The sequence below is a fragment of the Neoarius graeffei genome, chromosome 25 (assembly GCF_027579695.1).
Source record: "Neoarius graeffei isolate fNeoGra1 chromosome 25, fNeoGra1.pri, whole genome shotgun sequence".
Taxonomy (NCBI): Eukaryota; Metazoa; Chordata; class Actinopteri; order Siluriformes; family Ariidae; genus Neoarius; species Neoarius graeffei.
Window position 1 is genome coordinate 6,084,623 of NC_083593.1, and position 16,974 is coordinate 6,101,596.

Genomic DNA, 16,974 nt, shown 5'->3' on the forward strand with positions numbered 1-16,974 from the left:
CAACATGGCCCGATAGGACTCCTTCTTCAGCTTGACGGCATCCCTTACTTCCGGTGTCCACCACCGGGTTCGGGGACTGCCACCACGACAGGCACCGGAGACCTTGCGGCCACAGCTCCGAACAGCCGCGTCTACAATGGAGGTAGAGAACATGGTCCACTCAGACTCAAATGTCCCCCACCTCCCTCAGAAGCTGGGAGAAGCTCTCCCGGAGGTGGGAGTTAAAGACCTCCCCGACAGAGTGCTCAGCCAGATGTTCCCAGCAGACCCTCACCATACGTTTGGGCCTGCCAGGTCTGTCCGGCTTCCTCCTCCGCCAGCGGATCCAACTCACCACCAGGTGGCGATCAGTTGACAGCTCAGCCCCTCTCTTCACCCGAGTGTCCAAGACATAGGGCCGGAGATCAGATGAAACAACAAAGTCGATCATTGACCTCCGACCTAAGGTGTCCTGGTGCCACGTGCACTTATGGACACCCCTATGCTCGAACATGGCATTCGTTATGGACAAACCGTGACTAGCACAGAAGTCCAATAACAAAACACCACTCGGGTTCAGATCGGGGAGGCCGTTCCTCCCAATCACACCCCTCCAGGTGTCACTGTCGTCGCCCACGTGAGCGTTGAAGTCCCCCCAGTAGAACAATGGAGTCCCCAGTCTGAGCACCTCTCAGTACCTCTCCCAGGGACTCCAAGAAGGCCGGATACTCTAGACTGCCATTCGGCCCGTAGGCACAAACAACAGCAAGAGCCCTCTCCCCGAGCCGAATGCGCAGAGAGGCAACCCTCTCGTTCACTGGGGTAAACTCCAACACATGGCAGCTGAGCTGGGGAGCTATAAGCAAGCCCACACCAGCCTGCCGCCGCTCACCATGGGCGACTCCAGCCCCTCTCGAGGAGCTGGGTTCCGGAGCCCAAGCTGTGCGTGAAGGTGAGCCCGACTATCTCTAGCCGGTACCTCTCAACCTCCCGCACAAGCTCAGGCTCTTTCCCCCCAGCGAAGTGACATTCTATGTCCCAACAGCTAGCCGCTGTGTTCAGGGATCAGGTCATCGAGGCCCCTGCCTTCGACTGCCACCCAATCCACACTGCACTGGCCCCCTACGGCTACCTCTGTGGGTGGTGAACCCACAGGAGGTCGGGCCCACGTCACCGCTTCGGGCTGAGCCTGGCCGGGCCCTGTGGGCAAAGGCCTGGCCACAAAGCACTCGCATACGAGCCCCAACCCCAGGCCTGGCTCCTGGGTGGGGCCCCAGCTGCGCCATACCGGGCGACATCACAGTCCTTGTCCAAGGCAAGGCACCTGTCTGCCTTGGGAGACCCTAACAGGGGCGTAATGCCCCCGAAAACATAGCTCCTAGGATCATTCAAGCACACAAACCCCTCCACCACAATAAGGTGGCAGTTCTAGGAGGGGTTTCCCTAATATAATGTGGCCATTATGTAAAGGGGGAGGTGCAAACTAAATGATAGGTTTGACTTTTTAGCATACGGCAAAAGTACAGTAACATGTCACACACGGTGAAAGATGAGGCCAACATTCCTGCATTTTTTTAAAGTTTTAGTCCAGGGGGAAGTCACTCATTTTTGGAAACGGACCACAAAAATTTGCATAAATAACCAAAAATACACAGAGTTCAAGGATGTACAGTATATACACCTTGTATGTGTGGTTTGTGTGCATATAATACAGAAGTTGGGTGAAATCAGTCCAGTTTACAAAAACTTTTACAAATTTAAAACGTTTTTGTATAATCTGCAAAAATATTCACCCCAATACTCAGTGTTTTTATGTCAAATTTTCCGCTTGCCCATTAAATTACATTTTGATTCAATCACAGTCAACTTCACACAAATTCTACAAACATTTGGCCAGCTTTCTTTACTCAGTGATCAGCATGGGGAAGACAACAGAATACTCAGAAGAAAGAGAAGTGAAAAAAAGTGTGTTGACTTTCATACATTATATAGCAATATGAAAAAGTGTTCCAAGAGCACAATAGTTCCTGCTGGAAACTATGCCATAACTCTGGTAAAATGCGACTGAACTGAATGAAATTGCAAAATGTATATTACCGACATATCAAAAAGAATCCTGCGAGGTTTTGTGAAATTCCTCCAAAAATTGTGAGAGGAGTTGATTTCAGAAGGTGAGTACCCTTCCAGGGACGGACAGACATCGCCACGACATAATCCCCCTTCGGGCATTTCGGCCAGCGGGGGATAAAAACTTTACCAAATTACACAAAATTCCTCCAAAAACTGTGAGGGAAGTTGATTTCAGAAAGCAAGCACACCTTGATGAAACTGCCAAAGTTTGTTAATAATCAAGGGCATATAACTGGGAAAATTTGCCCAAATTAAACGAAATTTCAATATGTGTATAACTGTCATATAACAAAAGCCTTCTGCCAAGTTTGGTGAAATTCCTCCACAAATTGTGAGAGGAGTTGATTTCAGAAGAACGTACACCCTCACGAAATTGTCAAAGTACAAGTTATTTAATCAAGGGGCAAAACTCTGGGAAAATTTTCACATACGAAATTAAACCTCAATCTGCGTATTACCGTCATATAGCAAGGCCTTTCGCCAAGCTTCGAGAAATTTGTCCAAAAATTGTGAGAGGAGTTGATGTCAGAAGGCAAGCACACCTTCATGAAATTGTGAAAGTATAAAGCTGCTAATCAAAAGCCACAACTCTGGTAAAATGTGACTGAACTGAACGAAATTAAAATATGCGTATTACCAACATATAACAAAGAATTCTGCCAAGTTTCGTGAAATTCCTCCAAAAATAGTGAGAGGATTTGATTTCAGAAGAAAAAAAAAACTCAAAGTTGTCAAATTATAATTTTGTTAATCAAGGGCTGTAACTCTGGTAAAATGTGACCCAACTGAACAAAATTAGAATATGCGTATTAGCAACATGTAACAAAGAATCCTGCCAAGTTTCGTGAAATTCCTCCAAAAATCCTGAGAGGAGTTGATTTCAGAAGGTGAGCACCCTTCCCGGGATGGATGGACGGACGGAAATTGCCACGACATAATCCCCCTTCAGGCCTTTCGGCCAGCAGGGGATAACCATCTACAAAGACATTTTTTTCATATAAGATTTTCTACTCGCTTTTACCAAGGGTGCCAAAAACTTTGGAGCTATACATACATCTCTATACAAGACAAAAAATGCCCAACAACCTCTCACAGTACTATATTTTATATATAATTTATTTTAGATGTTGCACAGACAATAGATCGAAAAGAAACACAGTCTAAATGTAATAGATCACACTAGATAAAGTTGTTCTCCAGTCCCCGAGACAGTGTGGAAGACTGCTGGGAAAGACGACTGCTTTCCTCCCACTTTGTACGAAGTGTACTGCGCTCCTCGTTTTCTGCTTTTACTATGGAAAAGACGACTAGTCAACTAGTCCACTACTAGTCCTGCTACTAGTCCTAGTCATGCACTATGGGCTGTTTTAATATGAAATGAGGCAGCAGGCTGTTTGGTCAACAAGTCTTGGCTTTGATGAGTGGAAAGAACATCATCGTTTGCGTTTTCTGAGCAACAGTGTAGCCTAGTGATGGCCTTGTAAATCACCTCCACTGGGACCGTCTCTCTCTCTCTCTCTCTCTCTCTCTCTCAGGATTTCTGAGACTGGACATTTCCATCCAACTTTAACTTAATTTTTTTTTATTATGTTCAAAGTTTGCACAGACTGAGTGAAACAAGGCAGCAGGTTGTGTCTGGTCCACAGGTCTCAACTCGGATGTTTGTGGTTAAAGTGGTTACGTGAAACATTACACCAGCATTCAAAAAAAGTGAATACAAAGCAAGCGGTCAAAAATGTCTAAAAAGGTCTAAAGGACTCACCTTGTTAGTAAAGAAAACAATTAAGATAATTATATAATTAAGACTATAATTATAATTTGTATTTCACAATAATCTTTACGTTTTATATTTTAAACAAACAGTAGCAGTGTGGAATAGGTTTGGAGTTATTTTTACTTTGTCTCGAAACAGGCGAGGAATAAACGGAAAATATTGTAATTAAAAAAAAAGTATTTTGATTGTGCAAGTTTAAAAAGAACAACTATGTATTCACATATGAAATCTATGAAAAATTACTTTTATAATTAACAGTAATTCCACGAAATCGAGTCGTACATGAACCGATAGTAGCTATAAGCCATGTATGATGAGATTGAGTGGAATAACGGTTTTATTTGATCCAAAGTCACTGGATTTTGAGAAACGGACCATTTTTGTTGTTATTTTTTGAAAATATGATAAAAACTTTATACAAAACATCTGACAAAATCATTTCCACTCAATGTAAACAAACTGATAAAATGACAGGAGCAATTTGTGAAGACTGCTGTAATAATTCTTGGAAAAAAAAATGTTCTTACCATCAAATACTTTTATTCTGGGTTTCTTTCTTTTTTTTTTTTGGGGGGGGTGTTTTTGAGTAGAGTTTTTATTTAATCCTTGGTTGGTTCAGCAACACACTCCGCCATTTTGTTTTTCTCTTCTCACGGTATACGAGTCGATAGCCTAGTAGCAGAGTAGCCAATCAGAGCATGCGATTGCTTATATCCAGTGAATATGGATAGAATAAAAAGTTACCATTTTATTTAGTTTATTTTAGTCCTCTATTCACTATAAATAAAATATTTTCATTTTGTCATCGGCAGAAAATGTACATTGTGGTCCCCCCCCCTCCATTTTCACATTTTTCTTTTTTGTACTGCTGGAGTACAATTCGATTTACAGTTCTCTAGAAATACCAAAAGATTTTTAAATTGTAAAGAATTTAGATTTACTTTAGCAGTGTCAAATTTTGACACTATTTTAACTTCAATTTTAAAAGCAAAAATTAATATAATTTATGCAGTGATAATGAGTATAATGACTTTGGTTTTCATGTGAGTGTATCACCGTTATTTGCTATATCTGAATAAATAAATAAATAAAAAGCTTGTGTGTAGCCTAGTGGCAGCCTCAAGGTCGCCTCCATGTGACTTCAGCTTCGAATTTCTGCTTTCTGTGATGACTGTGTGTGTTTACAAAAAGGGATAATTAATGGTTTGCGATTTAAAAAAAAAAAAAACCTGCCCAAGATTCAGCCAACAGAAAAATAATAACCGGTGTCACTTGTAATAAGTTGTATTACAACCCCGATTCCAAAAAAGTTGGGACAAAGTACAAATTGTAAATAAAAACGGAATGCAATAATTTACAAATCTCAAAAACTGATATTGTATTCACAACAGAACATAGACAACATATCAAATGTCGAAAGTGAGACATTTTGAAATTTCATGCCAAATATTGGCTCATTTGAAATTTCATGACAGCAACACATCTCAAAAAAGTTGGGACAGGGGCAATAAGAGGCTGGAAAAGTTAAAGGTACAAAAAAGGAACAGCTGGAGGACCAAATTGCAACTCATTAGGTCAATTGGCAATAGGTCATTAACATGACTGGGTATAAAAAGAGCATCTTGGAGTGGCAGCGGCTCTCAGAAGTAAAGGTGGGAAGAGGATCACCAATCCCCCTAATTCTGCGCCGACAAATAGTGGAGCAATATCAGAAAGGAGTTTGACAGTGTAAAATTGCAAAGAGTTTGAACATATCATCATCTACAGTGCATAATATCATCAAAAGATTCAGAGAATCTGGAAGAATCTCTGTGCGTAAGGGTCAAGGCCGGAAAACCATACTGGGTGCCCGTGATCTTTGGGCCCTTAGACGGCACTGCATCACATACAGGCATGCTTCTGTATTGGAAATCACAAAATGGGCTCAGGAATATTTCCAGAGAACATTATCTGTGAACACAATTCACCGTGCCATCCGCCGTTGCCAGCTAAAACTCTATAGTTCAAAGAAGAAGCCGTATCTAAACACGATCCAGAAGCGCAGACGTCTTCTCTGGGCCAAGGCTCATTTAAAATGGACTGTGGCAAAGTGGAAAACTGTTCTGTGGTCAGACGAATCAAAATTTGAAGTTCTTTATGGAAATCAGGGACGCCGTGTCATTCGGACTAAAGAGGAGAAGGACGACCCAAGTTGTTATCAGCGCTCAGTTCAGAAGCCTGCATCTCTGATGGTATGGGGTTGCATTAGTGCGTGTGGCATGGGCAGCTTACACATCTGGAAAGACACCATCAATGCTGAAAGGTATATCCAGGTTCTAGAGCAACATATGCTCCCATCCAGACGACGTCTCTTTCAGGGAAGACCTTGCATTTTCCAACATGACAATGCCAAACCACATACTGCATCAGTTACAGCATCATGGCTGCGTAGAAGAAGGGTCCGGGTACTGAACTGGCCAGCCTGCAGTAGAGCCCTGCACTCCCGCGGGACCCGACGCAAAGCAGTGCGGCGCAGGACAAATTTTGAAAGCTCACTGCGGGCGCGGGTGGGAGGGGGAGTGCACAATGCGGGCGCGGGCGGGAGAGGTGATAAGCTGCAGTCCCGCTAACTAAAAACGTGTTTAAAATAAAATTTATAAATTATTAATTTAATGTCCATCGTATATAATTTGTGCTGGATATTTTATTTGGCATTAATAAAAACATTTTAAGATGCCTAAATTTGCGGATGTGGTCTAATCTCGCGTACGTTTCCGATTCCTTTCCGCTCTTCCGTGTTTGAGATCTCCGATCATGGCAGAAGAGCAGAGCTCCTCTAGTGAAACTCACAGTGCTTCAGAAGTAAGTGCTGCTTTAAAAAGAGGTACATTTACCGTTAAAAAGTCGAGTATTAGTCCTAAGTATTAAAAAAAGTATTAACTAGTATTAAAAAGGACTGTATCGCACAGATTGTTCAATTTAAAGCTAGAAATAGACAGTGTATAATCTGAGGAGCTGGTTGTGGTTGCACAGCACTTCATATGAGAGGAGAATGAAATCGCGGTTGGAATCATAACGCCACAGACTCGGAAGTGGGAGTGCGAGTGCGCAAAGCGAGAGCTGTCAATCAAAGCGAGAGCTGTCAATCATGAGCGCATGCAGCGCGCAACTTGGAATGTGTCAGCAGAATGTCAGAGTCTAAACAATAAACTTACAATAAATGAAGGATCGGTCAGTGGAGAGCTCAGCTAAGCTCAGCATGTTTAATTCCCCAAGCCAATGACAAGAACTTTCGTGAGAAATAACGCGAACGTCTGCATCATGCGGGATTTGCGGGCGGGAGCGGGACAAAATATGGCAGGCGCGGGCAGGAGCGGGACTGAAAATCATAATTCTTTGCGGGAGCGAGCGGGACTGCACAATGCGGGAGTGGGCAGGCGCGGGACTGAAAATTCTGTCCCGCACAGACCTCTAGCCTGCAGTCCAGATCTTTCACCCATAGAAAACATTTGGCGCATCATAAAACGGAAGATACGACAAAAAAGACCTAAGACAGTTGAGCAACTAGAATCCTACATTAGACAAGAATGGGTTAACATTCCTATCCCTAAACTTGAGCAACTTGTCTCCTCAGTCCCCAGACGTTCACAGACTGTTGTAAAGAGAAAAGGGGATGTCTCACAGTGGGAAACATGGCCTTGTCCCAACTTTGAGATGTGTTGTTGTCATGAAATTTAAAATCACCTCATTTTTCTCTTTAAATGATACATTTTCTCAGTTTAAACATTTGATACGTCATCTATGTTCTATTCTGAATAAAATATGGAATTTTGAAACTTCCACATCATTGCATTCCGTTTTTATTTACAATTTGTACTTTGTCCCAACTTTTTTGGAATCGGGGTTGTACTTGGTAAAAGCCAATAACACAAATTCTCAGTAAGCTGTAATAAAGTGAACTCATTTCCCTGACCTCAGTGTTGCCAGGTGTGGGATGCTCAATCCTCCTGAGCAAAGCCATCACTCTCTTCTGTAAGGCTGAGCGGCCTGGAAGGACCACACACACACACAAAGATATTGCTGCCCTCTTCTGGTAGCTTTCTTGCAATAGATTTTTCACTTTCGTACTTTTTTTTTTTGTGTGTGTCTTAAAAACCCGAACCTGTAGCCAGCATGTTGCTGATGGAAGCAAACTCCACGAAGGTGTTGTAGTTGGGCAGGATGGTCTGCACGGGCACCTCGTCCACACCACAGCGGATGTCGGCTTCCTCGCACAGGTGCCTGAAGCAGGACATGGCCACCAGCACGGCCTCCATGTCTGGGCTCCACAGGAACATGTAGAGACACACCTCTAGCTTAGCCTGGGACTGCCTGCACATGGGAATGCTGCTGCCTGTTGCAGCACGCTCCTGTATTTGTCAAAAGAGATTTCCAGGAACAGAGATTGAATGAGCCTGAAAGAGCCAGAAAACCAAGTGCAGAACACATCTACATTAGCATCCAAGCTCTGAGTTTCAGGTATCACCATTTTGGCCTCGAAGCTGCAGCCTATGAAAGCCAAGCAGCCGAGAAATCAAATGTTTTGCCATGTGTCTGAGTGAAAAAGATTACAGATTAGAAAGAGGCTTAAGATGTAAAATGGAAGGAAAATCATTAGGTGGCTTACTTTGTTCTGGAGGAGAAACTTGTTCCTGCAGATGAGGATCTCTCGGAGCCACTTGAGAATCTCGGTGCTGTTGATCTGCTGGTGGCCGATGAGCTTCGAGCAGATGAAGTAAAGAACCTGCGAGCTAATATCAGAACAAACAAATCATGCTCGGTGAAATCACAGGTTCAGAAGATCAGGGTCAAGAAGCAAGATGTGGGTTTGCACAAGGGTCAACAGTCCAAGAGGAACCACGTGATGAAATGTTTTTGAATAAATTCGGTTGATTGTAGCAACAAACAAAAATAGTTCAAGATTCTTGGCCTTTAAGGAACTGAAAATTGTTCATGATGGGATACGATGGAGAACCTTGAACCTTTTAACATCAAAGACAACCTGTAACGAAATGCACCTCTCTTCTACAAACTGACCTACATGTAATCTAACATACAGATGTAAATTCCTCTAAGCCGTACCTGATATCCCAGAAGGTCTCCATGGGAGCATCAGGATTCCACAGCTCGATGATTTCTGGCTGATGCAGGACCAGCAAAGCCTTCACAACAAGAGGAGATCAGATTTATCACAGGAGTGCACTTATGGAACCAAACCAAGTCGAATTCATTGTAATAAAATAGCTTATGTTAATGCTGCGTTCAAATAAATCTCGTAACGCAAACTTTGGCATGTTCCTACTGTGAAAGTCTGGAATGTTTCCTCAGACCTGAGTTCAGCACATATCAAATCAACATGGCTGCTCACATCAACAACAGTACCTTTAAATGAGTTACACAGTACACACACACACACACACTACTCTTTTTTTTTTAGCTTATATTAATATACAAGGGCGGCACGGTGGTGTAGTGGTTAGCACTGTCGCCTAACAGCAAGAAGGTCCGGGTTCGAGCCCCGGGGCCGGCGAGGGCCTTTCTGTGTGGAGTTTGCATGTTCTCCCCGTGTCCACGTGGGTTTCCTCTGGGTGCTCCGGTTTCCCCCACAGTCCAAAGACATGCAGGTTAGGTTAACTGGTGACTCTAAATTGAGCATAGGTGTGAATGTGAGTGTGAATGGTTGTCTGTGTCTATGTGTCGGCCCTGTGATGACCTGGCGACTTGTCCAGGGTGTACCCCGCCTTTCGCCCGTAGTCAGCTGGGATAGGCTCCAGCTTGCTTGCGACCCTGTAGAACAGGATAAAGTGGCTACAGATAATGAGATGAGATGAGATTAATATACAAACATATCCATGTGTTAAATCTATATATCACTGACTAGGCAGTTTCAGGGAGATAAAGATACACCATTCATCACTAATGTCAGCTGGTTAGACTGTTTTGTTACAAACATGAACATATCTGCTTTTTTCCCCCCTTGCTTTGTTGCTCAAACGCAGGTTGAAAACGACATAATTCCAAGTTTCGACTTCCCACTGCCAAATTAAGCAGACCATGGTATAAAATAGAGGAAGCTGTAATGTCAGAATTAACAAGTTTGTTTGTTTTTTAACCTATTGAATTTATTTGAATTGAGGCTTGTACATGTTCCAAACTATAAAAGACACACCTCTAGTATTTGCATAATCTAATATGATAACGTTTTATTGGTTTCCCAGAACACGAAAAGTGTATTTCTCTAAATTGGCACCGAACACGCACAATCTGCTCCATCATAAATAAATAGGATCATAATGTAAACATTCAGAGAAGCAAAAGCTACTATAAAGAACAACGGAATTAAGACTCAACTAATTAAGAATTAACACCAACAGGCAGTGTTGTAGTCGAGTCACTAAACCTCGAGTCCGAGTCCGGTTTCGAGTCCCCAGTGTTCAAGTCCGAGTCGAGTCCAAGAACAAGACTCCGACCGCACCATGTGACGGTGGCTGTTTTAGCGCCGTTAACATTAGTTTGTTCCTGAACATGCCGTATGAACAGGTGAACGTGCTTCTCTTTACCAGGGAGTGTGAAGTATTCTGTCAGAGATGGTCGGGAGACGGATGCAAGTGCAGAAGGTGTGTTTATTAATACAAGTGAAGACGATAAACAATCCAGAACGGCAGGCAAAATCATGAAACGGTGAAACAGGCGAGCGAGGTACAAACAGGCTATCGTAGACTCGGCAGAATCAAAGACGAGAAACAGGAAATCAGGGATCAGGAAACCAAACAAGGAAATAAGGCTCAGTAACGTATCAGCAACGCAACTCAATACTTCGCAAAGGAAGTGTTTTTTCACAGTTTTTATATCGGCGTGCCGATTGCGCCTTAATCCCGTGCAGGTGCGAGTCGTTTACGATGCGCGCACAAGAGTCCGCTTGGCGCACGCACTGTCCGGAGCGCACCCGAGAGTCTGTTTGATGCACACGCCAAGGCATGCAGGTGTGACACTCTTGCACAAAATTAGTATCAAAATTTATGTAGATATAAATATCTTATGCCAAATTATTATGGCATGTTACAAAAAAATAAAGAAAAAAAAAAATCAGAGTCCTTGTTTTCGGTTTACGAGTCCAAGTCCGAGTCATCAGTGCTCAAGTCCAAGTCAAGTCACGAGTCCTTAAAATCAGGGCACGAGTTGGACTAGAGTCCTACAAGCCTGCTAACAGAACAAAAACTAAATTATAACTTGAGAGCTGGGCAATATGACAATATTAGTATCAATATCGTGATAACCGATACGTCAGGATGCACTTTCCTGAGATTGTGAGAATCGTCAGTGTTTTTATACCAATTACAAACTTTCTCGTTCGACGTTTATATTTTGCAACCAAAGTGTAAAATGTTCTCCATTACTGTCTTTTCAGCGTTTTGTAGACGTTAAGTAATTGAACCCATCATGTTTTAACATGCTTTTAGATTACATTAAACTTTATTGATCCCTTTGGGAGGGTTCCCTCAGGGAAATTAAAATTCCAGCAGCATCTTTACAGAATAAACAGAGAATAGAAAATAGAGAAAACTTCTAGATAAATTAAGTATTAACATATACAAATATAATTTAAAAAAAAAACCCAGAGAAACAGAGATAAGCATCATGTGACATGGTGTTGTGATTCACTAGATCAGCTATTTCAGGCAACGTGTACTTCAACACAGCGTGACCGGCATGCGGCTCACCTCCATGGCCTCTTGGGAAATTTCCCCCAGGTTGGCGAGGGGCACCAGCTGCATCAGCCCTTTGATGAGCTCGGCTGTGCTGCTCTGGATCTCCTGACCCTGTTTCCCTGGATTCTGACGCACACATGCACACAGATAAACACACGGGTAAGGACCTGAAGGAATAAACACTAACACTGCTAACACATACTGTAAAAAAGGTCAGAGATCTTCATGATCTTGAAGTGTGATTTCCACAGGAAGTCATTTATTTTCCTGTACCAGCATTTAAATTCACTTATAAAGAAGTCTAAGGGTCGCTGAATGTTCTCATTAAACATTAATTCCAGACACATTATTGTTGGTTTTGTGCACTTTCTTATCTCATCTCATTATCTGTAGCCGCTTTATCCTTCTACAGGGTCGCAGGCGAGCTGGAGCCCATCCCAGCTGACTACAGGTGAAAGGCGGGGTACACCCTGGACAAGTCGCCAGGTCATCACAGGGCTGACACATAGACACAGACAACCATTCACACTCACATTCACACCTACGCTCAATTTAGAGTCACCAGTTAACCTAACCTGCATGTCTTTGGACTGTGGGGGAAACCGGAGCACCCGGAGGAAACCCACACGGACACGGGGAGAACATGCAAACTCCGCACAGAAAGGCCCTCGCCGGCCACGGGGCTCGAACCCAGGACCTTCTTGCTGTGAGGCGACAGCGCTAACCACTACACCACTGTGCCGCCCGCACCTTCTTATATTTAATGAAATAGGCTCTGTAATTTATCCTTTTAGAGACGGGGCTACTTTTCAGAGGATGGTGCATGGATACTTAAACTTGGGGGGGGCGCAAAAAAAAAAAAAAACATGACTACTTCTTGTAGTTGTTGGAAATAAATTGTTGAAACTCCATAAGAACAGATTTGGCCAAATTCTCGCATCCTAATGCATTCACAGCTAATGTCTGGAATTAATAATACAGGTAAGGAATTAAAAAAAAAATAAAAATATCACGATGGGGTGTGTTGTAATGAGAAAATGATCAACAGGGTGATCTCAACATCCCAAAGTGTTCGAATTCTCTTGTCCCACAGCAAAATGCCAACGATTATCATTTTTTTAAATGAACCATGACACGTCATACTTTTTATCCATGTATAGTTACATTTAACCCTTTGGTGCTGGACCCTTTAATCATTCCTCCAGGAAGGATGGTTGCTATGACAAAATAAAAAAATACCTTAAAGAAAAATAAATTGTCTTAGAATACTTTACAATGCGAGAATTTGGCCAAATCCATCCTTATGGAGTTTCAACAACAATTTCCAACAACTAAAAAAAAGTAGCTGTGGTTTTTTTGCCCCCCCAAGTTTAAGTATCCATGCAACATCCTCTGAAAAGTAGCCCCGTCTCTAAAGGATAAATGATAGAGCTTATTTCATTAAATATATTAAAGCACACAAAAACAATAATAATGCATCTGGAATCAATGTTTAATGAGAACATTCAGCCACCCTTAGACTTCTTTATAAGTGAATTTAAATATTGGTATAAAATCCTTAAAGTGCATATCACGGGTACATTCAGGAGCGAGATCAATGTAATTCTCCTATTTTGTATTAAACTTTGGTCAAATATCTGTAACATTCTGCATTTTGTGCAATTTTTTTTACCTTGCGCAATACCAGAACAATTCAGTTGAAATCAAGCCATTTGAGGCGAATTGGTCCGCCGCTGAAAAAACTTGGCATTTAGATTTCCCGGCAAACATTGATTTTCGTGACGTCGTGTGCGGGACGCCTCCCTCTGAATCCTACATCAGCGCTGGTTTGTTTATGAGAAAACGACCTGGTGGTTTTCTGCAAATTTCTTCAACGTTATCGCGTAATTATTAAAATGGTTAACAGATGTATCGTAGGAGGGTGTAGCAACACCAATCATGATGGGATTAGTACTCATCGTTTCCCAAAAGACCGGACAATGAGAGAGAAATGGGAGCGCTTGGTCTACACAGGCTGTGCACTGAAACCGTGCAAAGCTCTCGCAGCCTGCTGGCGCTTCCGCAGATAACGTCACGAATCTGGCTCCAGACTCCCTTGGGATTTTTCCAGACGCGTTTTGTTATTTTATTTTTTTCTGCTGTAGACAGATGGCCTTGTGCAAAATTACCCTTCTGGATGAGTGAGTAAAGGGACAGACTTTCATATATTAAAAAAACACACACACACACACACACACACACACACACACCCTACAGAGGCAGCAGACTCAAGTTATCCTTTAAATATTATAATTTGACTCATGAGTCAATGTCAGAGAGCACAGGAAACACAAAACCAAAAGAAGCCTAACATGCAGCAGGAGCTTGGGGTCAGCATGGATGAGCTTCACCAGAGCCAGCAGCAGGTACTTATGACTCCTGGTGTCCAAGTCAGTGGTCTTCTCTTTAAACTTAAGACTGGTCACCTTCTCCTTAAACGTCAGACTCTGTGAGAGAGAGAGAGAGAGAGAGAGAGAGAGAGAGAGAGAGAGATCAGTCAATTAGAGCTTACAATCTACATAAAAGCCCACCCGGCACGGTGGTGTAGTGGTTAGCGCTGTCGCCTCACAGCAAGAAGGTCCGGGTTCGAGCCCCGTGGCCGGCGAGGGCCTTTCTGTGTGGAGTTTGCATGTTCTCCCCGTGTCTATGTGTCAGCCCTGTGATGACCTGGCGACTTGTCCAGGGTGTACCCCGTCTTTCGCCCGTAGTCAGCTGGGATAGGCTCCAGCTTGCCTGCGACCCTGTAGAACAGGATAAAGCGGCTAGAGATAATGAGATGAGATGAGATAAAAGCCCACCATCCTCTTTTTTTGAAAGATGATTCCCATTCACTGTGAACGCTCACTGCACAGGGTGTAAAATAACACTGTTGCCGATCCTACAGAACATAACGCTCTACATGCTCAATACATGAACACCATTTAAGCTTTAGCCACAGAAAGATTATTTGATTACTCGTAATATTTTAATGTACATAATTTCTCCCAATGGAATATTTTATGATTAAAATAAAGAATTTTAAAACGCAGGCCAGAAATGATGCGGCTTTTCTTCATGTCAAGTGACACACAGGTCATTTAGGAAAAAAAAAGGTTTTAAAAAGGTATTTTGATCGCCTTATATTAAGCAACTTAAAGTATAAAATGGAATCCTAAACATTTTAAATGATCTCACTCACACACACACACACACACACTCACCGTCATACGCAGGGGAGTGTGAATGCTGCAGCCCAGCGTCTCAGCGAACATGACGCGCAGCTCGCCCGAGTAACAGTACACAGTGTCGATCTTGGGCCACCAGTCAAGTGGAGACTGCAGCAGGACAGAGGAGACTTAGCTTTTGCCTGCATCCTACCATCTCAGCTTAATTTCTAGCATTTCAGCCTCATTCCTAGCCTTGTTCATAGCATCTTATCCCCAATTTCAGATGAAGGCAGAAGCTGGCCAGATGTTCAGCAGCACTTACGTTTGTGATGATTCTGTGCAGGGAGTTCACCAAGACAAAGTGGAAGGTGGATGGTGAAGATGAAGCCAAGCAGACCTGAGAAAGGACAGAACAGCACAGTGAGAACAAGATCAACTGTGAGCTACTGCTCACTTGCGCATCGCCCCCGCTCTCGCTTTTATCAGAATGCAAGGAATCGAAGGAATAGGACACTTATTATGAATGTTGACTTGAACAAATAATGAACCCTGAAACAAGTAAAGAGCAGAGTTCTCCCCAGGGATTTCAAATAGCATCCTGGGAAACTGCCATTTTAAAATGGCATCAAAATCCACCCTGTGTGTTTCGTAAATACATTCAGTTGGTAAACAGGAAGTCGATATGGGACAGACCTGAAAATAGTATACAGAGTATAGAACCCCAAGCTGAAGTTTGGTACCAAGTGGCTATGATTTGTGGTTGCTGAGAAAAAGGGTGTTTCGGATGGACGGAGATACGGATGGACAGAGGTACTGTAAACCAGTATCCCCCCCCCCTTCAGAGCAGGGGTATAATAATAAAGAAAAAAAAAGAAAAAGAGGGAAAGGTGCAGTAAGAACTTCGACTAAACACAGCCGAGTTTTCCACCAGAGGCACCACACAATGTTAAAGCATTCGGTTCATGTGAGAAACGATAATATGATGGCAGTTATAACTCTGTGCGACTCCTTTAAGCTCAGTGATCATCCTCACACTGAGAAACTACAAGATGGTGATGATGATGATGATCTCACTTTAAACTGCTGGTTATTGTGTGGGTTGATGCGGAAGCAGGAGACGAAGCAGTCGATCATCAGGTCCATGTCTGCGCTCTGACAGCCTGCACCACGTGAGAACGGCTTAGCGGGGTTAAACAGCAGAGCCTGGGGGAGAATACACACACACACACATTTATGAGATCAGGAGAACAAGACGAGCAGTTTTCTGCCATAACTCTGATTCTCAATGTAAAGTGAAGCTCAGTAGCTGTTATCAAAGTTGTGTTAGTTATTACAGGACTCTAATGAAACAGGCTTAAATTTACAGAAGACATATTCATAGGACAAATGTTCACTTCCTTCATTTCCTAATCTAAAGCTCTGAACCTGTAAACAGGGCTCAACGTTAAAACACTGCCTGACTGCCCAGGGCAAGTGGGATATGTCCCCGACATGCCCGACCGGGCAAGTTGGAATGAGCATATATTACAAACTAGCACCAGAAAAAAAATGAAGCTTTTTGATCTTTTATTTCAGTTCCTAAAAGCGTCCCTCACTACATATCCACCATTATGTCTTGGCTTTGAGTTTACTTAGTCGGCTTTGAGTTTACTTAGTCTCGGTTTCACTTACTGCTTTGCAAGTTATTTTATATCCCCCCGCTGTTGTAGTATTGTACGCGTACTGTTTATAGATCCCTTGTTCATGATGTTACGCATCACGTGATGATTATCACGTGATGGAATTTAACCCCCACTTGCCCCCCAAGGCAAGTGGGTTTAAAAGTTAATGTTGAGCCCTGGTAAAGCAAGGATAAATCATAACTGCATTTTTAATCAAACTGAAACACAGCACTTCTGTAATACACATTGCTTTAAACCTACATTTTAATAAATAAATAAATAAAAATTTTCCAAAGGTCACTTTATGCGTATTTCTAAACATTTTTAAAAATCAAAATTAAATGCATCCCTGGCCACAAAATATTACTGGAAATCAATAAAATACTGAAGTCTGATTTCCAAGTAAGGATGTAAGTAAGTGAATAAGTAAGAAACTATGTATATTAGTAAGCAAGTAAGTATATACTTATATCAGTATGGATGTATGCAGCTAAGTAAGCAAGCAAGTCAGTCAGGAT

General features: G+C 42.6%; 1 protein-coding gene across 4 annotated transcripts in view; it reads right to left on the reverse strand.

Moving 5' to 3' along the window:
- nf1b (neurofibromin 1b) overlaps nt 1-16,974 on the reverse strand; it is a 153,482-nt gene that overhangs the window by 122,369 nt on the left and 14,139 nt on the right. For 3 of the 4 annotated variants that reach the window (XM_060908982.1, XM_060908981.1, XM_060908983.1), the window contains exons 10-18: nt 15,870-15,998; nt 15,118-15,192; nt 14,850-14,963; nt 13,962-14,096; nt 11,623-11,736; nt 8,984-9,063; nt 8,529-8,652; nt 8,025-8,271; nt 7,836-7,909 (exon numbers count right to left, since the gene is read on the reverse strand). In XM_060908982.1, coding sequence (XP_060764965.1) covers nt 7,836-7,909; nt 8,025-8,271; nt 8,529-8,652; nt 8,984-9,063; nt 11,623-11,736; nt 13,962-14,096; nt 14,850-14,963; nt 15,118-15,192; nt 15,870-15,998 — 1,092 coding nt within the window. Of the gene's footprint in view, nt 1-7,835; nt 7,910-8,024; nt 8,317-8,528; nt 8,653-8,983; nt 9,064-11,622; nt 11,737-13,961; nt 14,097-14,849; nt 14,964-15,117; nt 15,193-15,869; nt 15,999-16,974 lie in introns of those variants that run through there. The other variant, XM_060908984.1, reaches the window with a different exon arrangement.